Below are 13,565 nucleotides of genomic sequence, written 5' to 3' on the forward strand. Positions count from 1 at the left end.
CACATCCTGCTCATGTCTCCACGTGGGCGCCCTCGTTCCCAGCCTGCTTCATCGGCACACCTGCCTCCATGGCACAGATTGGCTGTGATATTTTTGTTGGTTCCTGCCCCCAATCATTGCTTATTACTTATATAGTATAATAAAAGGATACAAATTCCATTTTTCTGCTAGGCAACCAAAATTAAAATTTTGGAAAATACACCTCTTTGGCCATGTGGACTTAGAGTTAATGAAATGTTTTCCCCTAAAACAGTTTTGAGACACTGTCTGAAGCGTTACTTTTTATTAGAGACATGGTACCGATCTAGATGAGCAATTAGTGTAATTCTGAGTGTACCTGTGAGTTCTTTTTGCTTAAAAGTAACTAAAATCTTAAAAAATGAGGAAGGCATTAGTGATACTGTTCTTATTCTTCTGGTAAATTTTAAACTATCTGATACATATAATATGTTCATTTTTTCCTTTTTATCATTTGTTTTCCCCAGTAAAATAACTAGATATACTGATATAAACATGGAAGACTTCAAATGTCCTATTTTTCTCGGTTGCATAATCTGTGTGACTGGCTTAGATGGTCCGGAAAGAAAGAGAGTTCAGCAGCTCACAGTTAAGCATGGAGGTCAATACATGGGACAGTTGAAAATGAATGAATGTACACACCTCATTGTGCAAGAACCAAAAGGTAAAACTGTGTTTCCTAAATGGACAAATGCAAAATTTTCTCTACTTTTTAACATTTTAAGATTTTTTTTACAGAATAGCTTTTGCTTCTGACGTGTTATAAACCTAGTGTGATGTCTTTTATTTTTTGTTTTTTGTTTTTTTAAATCTTATGAGGATAGTTTGAGTCACAATCTGTAGAAAAATTATACATGACTATCCTAGTGTTTATTACCCAGGTCATTCAATAAATATAAAACAAAAATTTCCAGTGGTGTTTTATCTAAATTTATTATCTGATCTTTTGATTCTTTTAAAAAAGATTTTATTTATTTATTTTTAGACAGAGGGGAAGGGAGAGAGAAAGGAAGAGAACCATCAATGTGTGGTTGCTTCTTGTGCACCCCCCCACTGGGGACCTGGCCTGCAACCCAGGCATGTGCCCTGACTAGGAATTGAACTAGAGACCCTTTGGTTTTGCAGGCCGGCGCTCAATCCATTGAGCCACACTAGCCAGGGCTGATTTTTTTTAAGTCTGTTATTCAGTTACCAAATACTTAACGAGACAAGAAATTTGGATGGGTAATAAGAAAACTAATAGTTGTAGCTAAATTACATTTCTTTCTAATGGCATGTTAAAGGCTTGGCTCAGTTTTTAATTGAATGAATCAGCTTTACTGAATGAACTATAAGTTTTAATTTGAACATACACTTCACAGAAAATGAGGCCATTAAGAAAAATGTATTACCAATGAGAAGAATTCCTTAAAACTTGCTATTAATTTTGGTGTTCAGTAATCTTTTTTTTTAAAGATTTTATTTTTTTCATTTTTAGAGAAAGGAGAAGGAAGGGAGAAAGAGAGGAGAGAAACATAGACTAGTTGTCCCTCACATGCCCCCAACTGGGGACCTGGCCCACTACCCAGGCACATATCCTTGCTGGGAATCGAACCTTCCACCTTTCCATTCGCAGGCTGGCACTCAGTCCACTGAGCCACACCACCCAGGGTAGTGGTCTATAATCTTTATATCTATTCTGGAGAATATTTTTTACCAATACCCTTGAAATGTATACAAGTTGATGAGAAATAATTTTGTTAATGTTTTTATTATCTCATAGCTACACAGTGTTTTACTCAGCTACCTAGATAAGAAAAAAATTAGAAGAATATTGTTAAAATTAATTGGTAATTGTACTTAAGTCAGAATTTGGGGTATGGCCAATTATGATACTAGGATTGTAAGAAGAGTTGATAAGTACTATTGATATTTTCTAATTCTGAGGGTAGTTCATTTACTCTCAAGATTGAAAAAATAAGCATTTCATGTTATTGTTTATTAGACACTGACCTCAATTTTCTCTATGATACTGTTTCAAAATACATTGTGTTAAAATATTTTTAGGACAATAAAAAGTTATCAATTTTTGATATAATTTATCCATCTACATATCTATTCTGGACTTCAGTTAGAACCTGATGGCTTAGGAGCAGTCTACTTAAAGCTGGTAGTTTTATGTTGCAAACATTTGAAATTTTCAGTTTTATGTAGTCTGTTTTTTTAAGTTTATTTTATTGATTATGCTATTACAGTTGTCCCATTTTTTTTCTCCTCTTTATCCCACTCTGCCCTGTACTCACTCCTGCTTCCACCAGCATTCCCTGCCCTTAGTTCATGTCCATGGGTCGTACATGCAAGTTCTTTGGCTCCTCCATTTCCTATACTATTCTTAACCACCCCTGTCTATTTTGTACCTGCCAATCATGCTTCGTATTCCCTGTACCGTTTCCCCCGTTCTCCCATGCCCCCTCCCCACTGATAACTCTCCATATGATCTCCATTCCTGTGGATCTGTAGCTGTTCTAGTTGTTTGCTTAGTTTTTGTTTTTTAGATTCAGTTGTTGATAGTTGGGAGTTTGTTGTCATTTTACTGTTCATAGTTTTTGATCCTCTATTTCTTAGATAAGTCCCTGTAACATTTCATATAATATGGGCTTGGTGATGATGAACTCCTTGAACTTGACCTTATCTGGGAAGCACTTTATCTGCTCTTCCATTCTAAATGATAGCTTTGCTGGATAGAGTAATCTTGGATGTAGGTCCTTGCCTCTCATGATTTTGAATACTTCTTTCCAGCCCCCTCTCGCTTGCAAGGTTTCTTTTGAGAAATCAGCTGATAGTCTTATGAGCACTCCTTTGTAGGTAACTCTCTCCTTTCTTCTTGCTGCTTTTAAAGTTCTCTCCTTATCTTTAATGTTGGGTAATTTAATTCTAATGTGCCTTGGTGTGTTCTAGGGTCTGATTTCTTTGGGACTTTCTGAGCTTCCTGGACTTTCTGGAAGTCTCTTTGCCAGAATGGGGAAGTTTTCCTTCATTATTTTTTCAAATAAGTTTTCCATTTCTTGCTCTTCCTCTTCTCCTTCTGGCACCCCTGGAGTGTTATTAAAATGACATAATTCTGTGAGTTATCCCTATGTTACAGATAAACTTGTTTAAATAAATTAAGTGATGGAGGCTATACTCAAACCAAGTCTAATGTTACTTCAGTTACCCCACAGTTGCCTCTGTCTCTGTAATTTTATAAGATATACCTCCTCACATAGCACATGTATTTATTTAAAAGTAAGAGTAATTACTGGTAACTTTAATTTTGTCTCTTGTGTTTTTTTTAATAACCTATCATAAATTTGAATATCTCTGCCAAGGCAGAATTTAATGGTTTGCATTTCTCTGTCTCTTTCTTAATGAACATGATAGGTCAGAAATATGAATGTGCCAAGCGATGGAATGTACATTGTGTGACCACGCAGTGGTTTTTTGACAGTATTGACAAAGGTTTTTGTCAGGATGAATCCATATACAAGATAGAGCCTAGACCGGAAACAAAGACTCTGCCTGATACTTCAACTCCTACTGGCCAGATTAACACAGGTGATAGTAAGTCTCATTGGGATTAAAACAAACTATCAGCTTTCTGTGTAAGAATTGATTTGTTAATAGGATCAGTGAATACAGTAGAGAATTCTGTCTTTTATTGCTCTGCTTCTAGGCATAATTGTATATTAACCAAACTGAATGAAAAATTAGTCCAGAACCCCTGATGTGTTTTTAATATTGAATGCATACTTTCTTTCATATCTTGATGTAATGCAAAAGATGATTAAAGAAATTGAGAATACTAACAGATAAAGACTTAAAATGAAAACATAATTTTAAAAGTTTGATGTCCAAATATTATTAGTGCATTTCCTTTATTAGTTTGCTGCAGTTGTTATAGATCATCTATTTTTGTATAAAATTTAAAACTGTTCCTATTTGTAGGTGATGTGTTGGCAATTTAGCAAATGTTTATAAACTTTTTTCTCAAATGTAAGCTGCTTGGACTTTAAAGCCAGCAACTTCAGATTTTTACTAAAAGCAAGCCACTGTTAAAGTAAATATGTTAAATATATTTTTATTTAAATAAAATATGAACCTTAGTTTTAGTTTTCCTTTTCATGCTTTGCCACCGAGATTTCAGTAAAACCACTTGAATCTTTACTTTGGAAGTTGTTCATAGCCCTGTGTGTATAAGAAAACTCAATCTAGAGGAACATGTATAATCGCAGTTACTTTATCTTCATAAATTGGTTGCATCTTTATTCAATGTGCAGGTCGTACTCTCTCAGATGTCAGCCATATTTCCAACATCACTGCAAGCTGCATAAATGAATCGATGTATAATTCCATTCTTAATAACAAAGTGGATCCTACACTTGAAAATCTAGAAAATCTGGATGTCAGTGCATTTCAGTCACCTGAGGATTTGTTAGATGGTTGTCGGGTATGTCTTCATTATGTAGTAATTGCAGTAAGTGACAATGTACATCGGTACTTCCTAGTCTGACTTTGAAAACCCTTCAGAGTTGGGCTTGCTCCTTATCTGCGTAAACCCTCAACGCTAGCTAAGCAGATGCATTTATTATGGACAGATGCTATGTCCATCCTTTAACTGTCAGGGTCCCTCTGCCTGGGATGTACCTTCATCTGTCGTCCTTCAAGATCCATTATCAGTTTTCAGCTCTTCTGAACCTTCCAACTACATTAAACTTTCCATTTGCTGTGTTTTGAGGTCACTTAGTTTTTGAACCACTTAAGGGATTTTTAAGTGCTTACAATATGCTAGACACTGTGCTAATCATTTCATATATATTATTAATATATTGTGTATGTCATTTAATTCCCATAAATAACTCTAAAATGGATATTATCCAGAGGCTAAGACATAGAGGATTAAAATTCTTGTCCAGAATCCCAGACCTTGAGTAACCAGCCATCTACTCCAAGGCCTGTATTTCTAATCATTAGACCCACTGCTTTGTTTAGTGTCTCTTGGGCTGTTTAATGTTTTAGTGCATGAATAACTATCTTGTAAGTGCCTTGATGGAAACACCATATGTTTTAGGTCTCCGAGAGCTGAATACTTACTTAACATATTCCTGCTTATAGAATGAATAGGCTATGCATTAATTCTCAAAGAATAGCAAAGATTTAACCCTGTTCTATTATTAAGAAAGGAAATTGGGCAAATTATCTCTCCTTCCTTAACTTTTAAAACTTATCAACTTACTGGCGGAACAGAAAGTGACCTGTAGATTCTTTTATCTTAGAATATACTAATTCTGGATATGACTTAATTACTCTTATAGGAAGTATATATTTCTAATTTTTGTTCAAATATATTCTAGTAACGAAGGCTATTTAGTTTGGAATATAAATACAGTTAGGAACAGATTTGTTGTTAAGAAGTTTTTTAAAAACATAAAACACACGAAAAAGATTTTTGTATTGATTAGCTTAGATACATGCATATATAGTTAAAAATAAATTTTCGTGTATTATCCACAAAGCAGTGCTCACCTCTTGACTTAAATTTTCTTGTTTATTTAACTCTGTGAAAAAGATATCTTGACTTATAGGTAAGGAATTGGTTTCAAGGGCCTAAGTAAGTTGCCATGGTCATGTCGTTAATCATTGGCAACTGAACCAAAATGTAAACCTAGGGTTTTGGAATTTAGACATTTAACTCGTTTCTATAATTACTTTAAAAATTTACAAGCTGTAAGATCTTTAACATTTTTTTTTTAATTTATTGATTGATTTTTAGAGAGAGATAGGAATGAGGAGAAACATCAATTTGTTTTCCACTAAGGCACTCATTGGTTGATTCTCATATGTGCCCTGACCAGGGATTGAACCTGCAACCTTGGTATATCAGGACATGCTCTGACCCATTGAGCTACATGGCCAGGGCCACAAATAGTAAGATCTTTAAGAAGCTGCCTGTGTTTTATAAATTGCTATGCACTAATATTCAGGTGATAATTTACTTAAGGTTTTTATTTAAAGCATCAGAGTAATTATTGAGAGACAAAAATGCTATGGGATTATGAAGAAGTGGTAAAAATCAAAATTTCAGAGTTGTTAAAAAAAAAAATCTGGGTTTCAGAATACACCCCTCAATATATTTTTTCTTGTGGGGTTTTTTTTTCTTTCATTTTTTTCTATAAGTATGTCTTAAAACGTACACAAGAGTTGTCTTATTTACACACAGTAGGTTTTAACATGTTTAATAAATGTGTTCTGAGAGAAATAAAACATCTTACATGCATTGATCTAAAGTAAATACTCTTTCTTTGCAGATATATCTTTGCGGTTTTAGTGGCAGAAAACTAGATAAACTGAGGAGGCTTGTTAACAACGGTGGTGGAGTTCGTTTTAACCAGCTCAATGAAGATGTAACTCATGTTATTGTGGGAGATTATGATGATGAATTGAAGCAGTTTTGGGATAAATCAGCCCACAGGTTTTGTCAGTTTTTAATTCAAACCAGTTTCTACTCTGATAACTTTTCTTAAAATTGCATGTTCATATAATTTTGGAAACTGCATGGCAAGTGGGATGATGGTCTTTATAACTTAAACTAATATATAACTATGTATTATTTTCATAGGCCTCATGTGGTGGGAGCAAAATGGTTGCTAGAGTGTTTTAGCAAAGGTTATATGCTTCCTGAAGAGCCATATATTCACGCTAGTTACAAGCCAGTGGAAATTCCAGTCTCAGATCAACCTGAAAGTAAAACATCCCTTTTAAAAAGGAATAGCAGCTTCTCCAAGAAAGAGAGTGTTTCTACTGAGAAGCATGAGCAAGCTGATGAAGACCTGCTCTCTCAGTATGTAAATAATAACCCAACAGTAGGTAAGACGTAGTTGATTGGTATCTATAGTCATTAAGAACTGCTTTAGTAGTATTTACACATATGTGATTTTTGTCAGGTTTTTAAAAGTTTAAGTTAAACTAACCTTTTTCTTTAAGTTTTATGTTTGTAACTTCTTCTACGCAGCCAAAGCTAAGGGGTTCTGAACCCTCTGACTCCCTCTTCTCTCTTCAAGGGTTCTACTTTGATCTGTTTTAAATCTGGCATCACTTAGTGTAACTTTGTAATAATGTGAATTTTTTAAATTTTATTTTTCAATTACAGTTTACAATATTCAGTATTATTTTGTGTTAGTTTCAGGTGTACAGTGTAGTGGTTAGACACCTATACTTTACCTAATGAATCAAGAGCATCAAGTGGTTACTGAAGCTAATGTTTACCCTGAAGCTATCTTGGCAGTAACCTAGACCCTTAAAATTTAAGGAGGGACAGGTGTTAAGCCTTTGGTTTCACACAAATTGGATGAAATCCAAAATATTACCATAGAATATTTTGGGTATTGAATTTTTTTTTAATTGCAGTAAAGTATATATAACATAAAATTTAGTATTTTAACCATTTTATGTGTACCATTCAGTGGTTAATTATATTCACATTGGTGTGCCATCGGCATTACCATCCAGTCCAGAACTTTATCTTCCCAAATTGAAGCTCTATACCCATTGAAGAGTACCTTCCCATTTGTCCCTCTACCCACTCCCTAGCAACCACCATTCTGTTTTTCTGTGAATTTGACTGTTCTAGATAGCTCATATAAATGGGGTCACACAGTATTTGTCCTTTTGCCCTGGCTGGCGTGGCTCAGTGGATTGAGTGTTGGCCTGCAAACCGAGGGATCACACATGCCTGGGTTGCAGGCCAGGTCCCCCAGTGTGGGGAGTGTAAGAGGCAACCACACATTGCTGTTTCTCTTCCTCTCTTTCTCTCTTCCTTCCCCTCTCTAAAAATAAATAAAATCTTTAAAAAACAATTAGAAAAACAATATTTGTCCTTTTGTGGCTGGCTGAATTTACTTCACTTAATGTCTTCAAGATTCATTCATATTTTAGCATGTGTCAGAATTTCCAGTTTAGTTCCTATGTAACTTGAAGTTTTATTGCATGGTGATCCTTATTTTTCTAATAATTTTTTACCTTAAAATCAGTTTTGTCTGACACTAACGCAGCTATCCCTGCCTCGTGTGGATCAGCATTTAGTATGCCTGACCTTTTGTTTTTACTGTAAATTTGATTGATTTACATTTATTGTTATTTGTGATACATTTTGATTATTTTTCTACCATCTTATTTTGTACTTTGTCCCATTTTTCTATGCTTCCTTGTTTTTTTAACTCTTGCCTTTTGGATGGATTGAGCTTGCCCCTTCCTGCCTCAGATCCCACTCTAAACTTTCTCTCTTTCCCTCTACTGGTTTGGAAGTTATGTATACTATATATACTTTCAGTGGTTACCTTTGGAACTTTAATATGCATCCTAATTTTTTTATTCACACTATTCACTTTCATGATGCACTGCAAAATTGATTTTTGTCAGACCAGCTGCTTATGCTTTAGTAGTGCGTCATAGCAGACCACCCTAACCTCCCAGGGTGTTCTGGTAGAAAGAAGCCACAGGTTGGCTGGGAGCAATTTTGTGCTCTGTCCTTCAGCAAGGGCACTTGGTGGAGAAAAGCGATTCGTTTCTCAGGTCTTCCTTTCTAAGGCAGTGAGTGATCTACCGACTTTGCAAGGATTTGGTGACAGTAAATCTCGGTGAATCCCCAAGTGCCTTATAAAGAATATAATCAAGCATTTTACAGTTTCTTAAAGCTACTTGTGATTTGAGAAAGTTTTTAATAATAGGTTTATCAAGCAGTGTCCATGTGCTTCTGGATGAAGTCTGTTTGAAAAAGGGGTTCTACTAAAATAAATGGAAAGAACTGCTGTAGAACATGCTAGTGTATTCTGAGTTTCCTGATAACTTCAGGGTTTTACTTCCAGTTTATAAGAACTTGGTATTTCTAGTTTGTCTTATAGAAGCAGTCTAAAATTCCTCTGGGATTCTTCTTCCCACCTCACCTGCAACGTATAGACATCAAATTTTTTTCCCCCTAGCTGTGATTGTGAGACAATTATAATTGCAAAAAAAATTTTTGGTTTTACATTTTGTATTAAGAATAGCTATTTTAAATCTACTTTGCAGAATGTTTTACAGTAGCATGTCATCTTTATTTCCATCAGGGCTTCCTCATCCTCATGTATCTCTATAAATTATAAATATAATATTATCCTTTATTCATTATAGGATGAAGCCGAGGCTCAGAGAATCTCCTGACAAAAATATACTTCTTCAGAGTGTCAATAAGAGCAATTTCATTACTTTCATTAAGTAGGAATAAGTCATACACACACACACACACACACACACACCCCTTATTTATAAATTATTTATATATGTATGGCAGTAATTAGTCTAAAAGTGAAAATATTCATATCTGTTGGAGAAGAGAATAGACATAAGGAGATGGCATTATAACAATGTTATGGACCCTGGAGTTGGGCAGACGTTGGTTTATGTCATTTCTGCCATTTTATAACTGTGACCTTAGGTTACATTATATCTTAAAACCTGAGATTTCTCTTGAAGAAAGGGTATAAGTGTACTAATAATATCAACGTAATAGCATAATGGGCATTAATTACGTGCATGTAAAGCACTTGGACACAGTGGCTGTGTAAATGAGTAAGTGGAGAATCCTTGAATAGCTTCCAGGCTTGTTGGAACCCCATAAGGTAGGGGTTGGCCAACCTTTTTTTTGTAAAAGGCCAGATAGTAAATATTTCAGGCTTTACCAGTCACATTCTGTCTCTGTCACCTATTCAGTTTTGTTTTGTTCTGACTTTACAATCTTTTCTTAAAATGTAAAAACCCTCTCCCCCACAGGCTGTGGGCCCTTTTAGCCCTTAGGCTGTAGTTTGCTGGCCCCTACCATAAGTGTTACCTTCCAACAGGATGCCACTAGAGTTTTCAAAAAAACACTGTCTTTACTTCTTAAACTTTTAGCCTTGAATTGACAGTATTTATTGCGTACTAGGGACTGTGTCGTTATCGACACTTGTTTAGATAGCTTTTTTTTTTTCCTTTTACTGCCCTTCTGTCAGCCAGCTTTATCTTAAAATGAAGTTAATTCCATTTGCTTGGGTCCTTGATCATTTCTCTTAAGAAACCTATATAGAAGCTAAGTAGCTCCAATTTCAATACAAAACATTTTAGGAATTTTTAAAAGAGCAGTAACCATAGTATTCTTACTACATGTGTACAGTTATTTCCATGTAAAGGGCTTGACTGTTTAGGCCTGTTACTTCTGTTTTTTCCGTAATGATTTTTCTCTATTGTGAATTATCTAAACCAGTTTTGGAACTAAGACACACCCATGAAATATCAGAGCGTCATAATTTTCAACTAGTTTCTAGTATGTGAGGCGCACTCAAAACAGTAACACCATTGCTGTTGTCCTTCCTCGTAACACGTGGTGATACTGGTAACACTCTTGGTAGCCCAGAAGATGGGGTGGGTTTGTATCCTTTACGCACTGTGTGTTTATGAAAGCCTTAGTTTTTAAGTGTGATCACAATTCTCAGGCTCTGTGTTACCTTTAAATAAAACTTTAAGATAAATTATTAGTTAGAAAACAATTCTTTTTCTCTTCCAGTTGAAGCTGCAAAGTCTGAGCTTGGGGCCTGTAATGGCACTACTTACGTTCAGCCCTTCAATGATTCTACTCATGTTTCTCTGCAAGAAGAAAACCGATCTTCTGTCAGCCATTGCCTCCCTGATGCTTCTACAATTACAGAAGAAGGTTTATTTAGCCAAAAGAGCTTCCTTGTTTTGGGTTTTAGTAATGAAAATGAATCTAGCATTGCAACTGTCATAAGAGAAAATGCTGGAAAAATCGTATCCCTTCAGAGCAGAACTGTTGCTGATTATACAGTGGTTCCTCTACTGGGGTCTGACGTAGAAGCAACGGTGGGGGAAGTTGTTACAAATACATGGCTGGTAAGACAATACTGTAGTAGTTAAAGATATCTGAATGCCAAGAGTGTTAATTTTTATTTCTTAGGCAGTTCAATTTAGTTTAAATTGCTGCTTGGGTATGGGCAGTGTCTGGATTTTGCTTTTAGCAAAGGAAATTTTAAAATATGAAAATGTTCAAGCTTCTGGGTCCTAATCCTGGTAGAGGAGAGATGTTTGTTTCCCAGGGGCTGAACCAGCAACATTTCTCGATAGGAAGTTATGTCAGGTCATCTTGTGTGTTTTCAATTTTCCCTGTTTTCTCGCAACCAAAGCATGACATGCACGTTTACATTATTCCTTCTTGTTGGCTTATCACGGCCTAGTCATTTCACCACTGCGGTGTTGGTTTGTTTTCTTCTTGTTTTTGTTTTCTTTTTACATTTTAAGCATTAAGAGGAAAAAAATATAAACTAATACATTATTGGAAGAAATTAAATTTGAAGAATTATTCAGTGACAAGTTTCACTGATTTTAATATCCTCAATATTTTAGAATGTAACATTTAATATAATGAATTGGTGTATCTTTCTTTTCATATTATAATTTGAATGTATCAAGAATGAGCATACACAAGTTTAAAGTAAACTTGCTTTTTACCTAAACTAAAATTACTGCTCCTGTAACTGAACCAGTGTTAACCACTGGTTGTTTATTTCAGGTTGATGTTCTTGTTTCTGTTGTTTTTAAAGGTAACTTGTATAGACTCTCAGACTTTAATTGATCCAAAGTCAAGTCCTCTCTTCAAGCCAGTCCCAGTAATGGCAGGAGTGACTCCTTTAGAGGATTGTGTTATTTCATTCAGCCAGTGTGCAGGGGCAGAAAAAGATTCTTTGACGTTCTTAGCAGAGCTCCTTGGAGCAAGGTATGTAGTATTTTTAGTGTACCTGCTGTCTTAATGTATTTTTATTTGTTCTGACTAATTGGAGAGCATTCAAATTAGAATTTGGCTGGGTGGCTTTATAGTACGTATGAGCAGTGTGTGGTGTGGTTGTGTGTTGGCTCGAAAGGATAGGGGAGAGTCCTAGCAGATAGATGCCTGGCAGATGTTAAGACTGCAGGCATTAATGCTCGCCTGCCAGGAGAGGGAATCTTTAAAGCTGATGCCTGCAGCAGCGTTGAATATTGTTTATCTGTGCATTACTTCCTTCCACGTGCTACATGGTTGGTGGGTTCTTTTTCAGTATACATTCTTGTTCCTCTGGTTATTGGCCAGAAATATAAATGTTAAATGGGAATAATGAATACTTTGGGAGAAAGAAAATTAATGTAAAAGTTGCTTCCAAGATCCAAACTAACCCTAAGTGAATGTTAAATGGTGGCTGTTTTAAAAGGAAGTAGAAAACTGTTATACCAGTAAATGTAAATGAACTAAACTTTTACACTAATTAAAAGAATAGCTATTTTAGATTAGATTATGAAACATTTAAAATTAGTTTAAATAAGAGACACACCTAAGATAAAGTGACTCAGGAAAAAAAAATATGTCAAGTAAATGCAAACAAAAAGAAAGGAAAGGTTGCAATTTTAATGTCAGACAAGTTTGGATTCAGATCAGTGCTTTAAACAAGAAGAAGAGCCTGTAAATCAAGAGTGCTGTTCACACTGAAATGTGTGTGTCACATAGACCACGGCAGGCGTTCATGAAACGAAAACAGCGGGAGACACGGAGAGGAAGCAGGAGAAATGTACATTGTTGGAGACTTTAATTCCCATTTTTACTTCATTACAGGTCAAATAGAAAACGAGGAAGGATAGATTTATTTCCTTTTTTAAAAAAATTATTTTTAGAGAGGGGGAAGGGAAGGAGAAAAAGAGGGAGAGAAACATCAATGTGTGGCTGCCTCTCGTATGCCCCTAACTGGTGACCTAGCCTGCAACCCAGGCATGTGCCCTGACTAGGAATCAAACCAGTGACCCTTTGGTTCGCAGGCCAGCGCTCAAGCCACTGAGCCACACCAGCCAGGGCCCAATCATGGCTTCTTAATGACACCAAACAAACTAAATTGGTCATGTTTGAAAGATGCCAGGGAACCAACCCGTTATTATGAGAGCTGGTAAATAAAGGGAAAGGATGAAGTATTTGTCCTGCCTTTCCTTAGAATCTGTGTCAGAGTACCGTAATAACAAATAAGACAAAATTTCCCTTTCTACTGGTATTCCAATAAATAAATGAAGGAATTAATGAAAGAATCTAGGCATCGAAAATTGATAGAAAAATCACATAATATAGAGAAGAATAGACATCTTGTTTGTCCTGCTGAAGAATACACCACCCCTTGAAGTAGTCCTGCCTAAATAATGAAAACAATCCAGCGAAGCCACTGGATTCAACTACCGATTTATAGCACATACAATAGGAGGATAACATGTTAAGTTATATCACAGTACTACAATCCGCAAAATCCAGACTGAGGTAACTTTATAAATGATCATAAGGGGCTGGGGAAAGAAAAGGGAACATTTACACTAAAAGACATAAAACTGAACTAAATGTAGTGTTTAAGGATGCACTATGTGGTGAAAATAAAGAAAGGTAGGGAAATGATTACCATAAATACTCAGATAGTAGCTACTGTGAAGAAGGGGTGGAAGGG

At 35.6% G+C, this 13,565-nt stretch overlaps 1 protein-coding gene across 6 annotated transcripts in view; it reads left to right on the top strand.

Annotated features, from left to right (window-relative positions):
- The window catches only part of TOPBP1 (DNA topoisomerase II binding protein 1), a 67,083-nt gene that overhangs the window by 24,148 nt on the left and 29,370 nt on the right, over positions 1 to 13,565 (top strand). For 5 of the 6 annotated variants that reach the window (XM_053929663.1, XM_053929662.2, XM_053929665.2 and 2 more), the window contains 7 exons: positions 486 to 682; positions 3,418 to 3,597; positions 4,314 to 4,483; positions 6,342 to 6,505; positions 6,653 to 6,900; positions 10,610 to 10,953; positions 11,661 to 11,833. In XM_053929663.1, the coding sequence (XP_053785638.1) occupies positions 486 to 682; positions 3,418 to 3,597; positions 4,314 to 4,483; positions 6,342 to 6,505; positions 6,653 to 6,900; positions 10,610 to 10,953; positions 11,661 to 11,833 (1,476 nt within the window). The remainder of the gene's footprint in view (positions 1 to 485; positions 683 to 3,417; positions 3,598 to 4,313; positions 4,484 to 6,341; positions 6,506 to 6,652; positions 6,901 to 10,609; positions 10,954 to 11,660; positions 11,834 to 13,565) is intronic. The other variant, XM_053929664.2, reaches the window with a different exon arrangement.

Source organism: Desmodus rotundus, chromosome 8, assembly GCF_022682495.2.
Source record: "Desmodus rotundus isolate HL8 chromosome 8, HLdesRot8A.1, whole genome shotgun sequence".
NCBI lineage: Eukaryota > Metazoa > Chordata > Mammalia > Chiroptera > Phyllostomidae > Desmodus > Desmodus rotundus.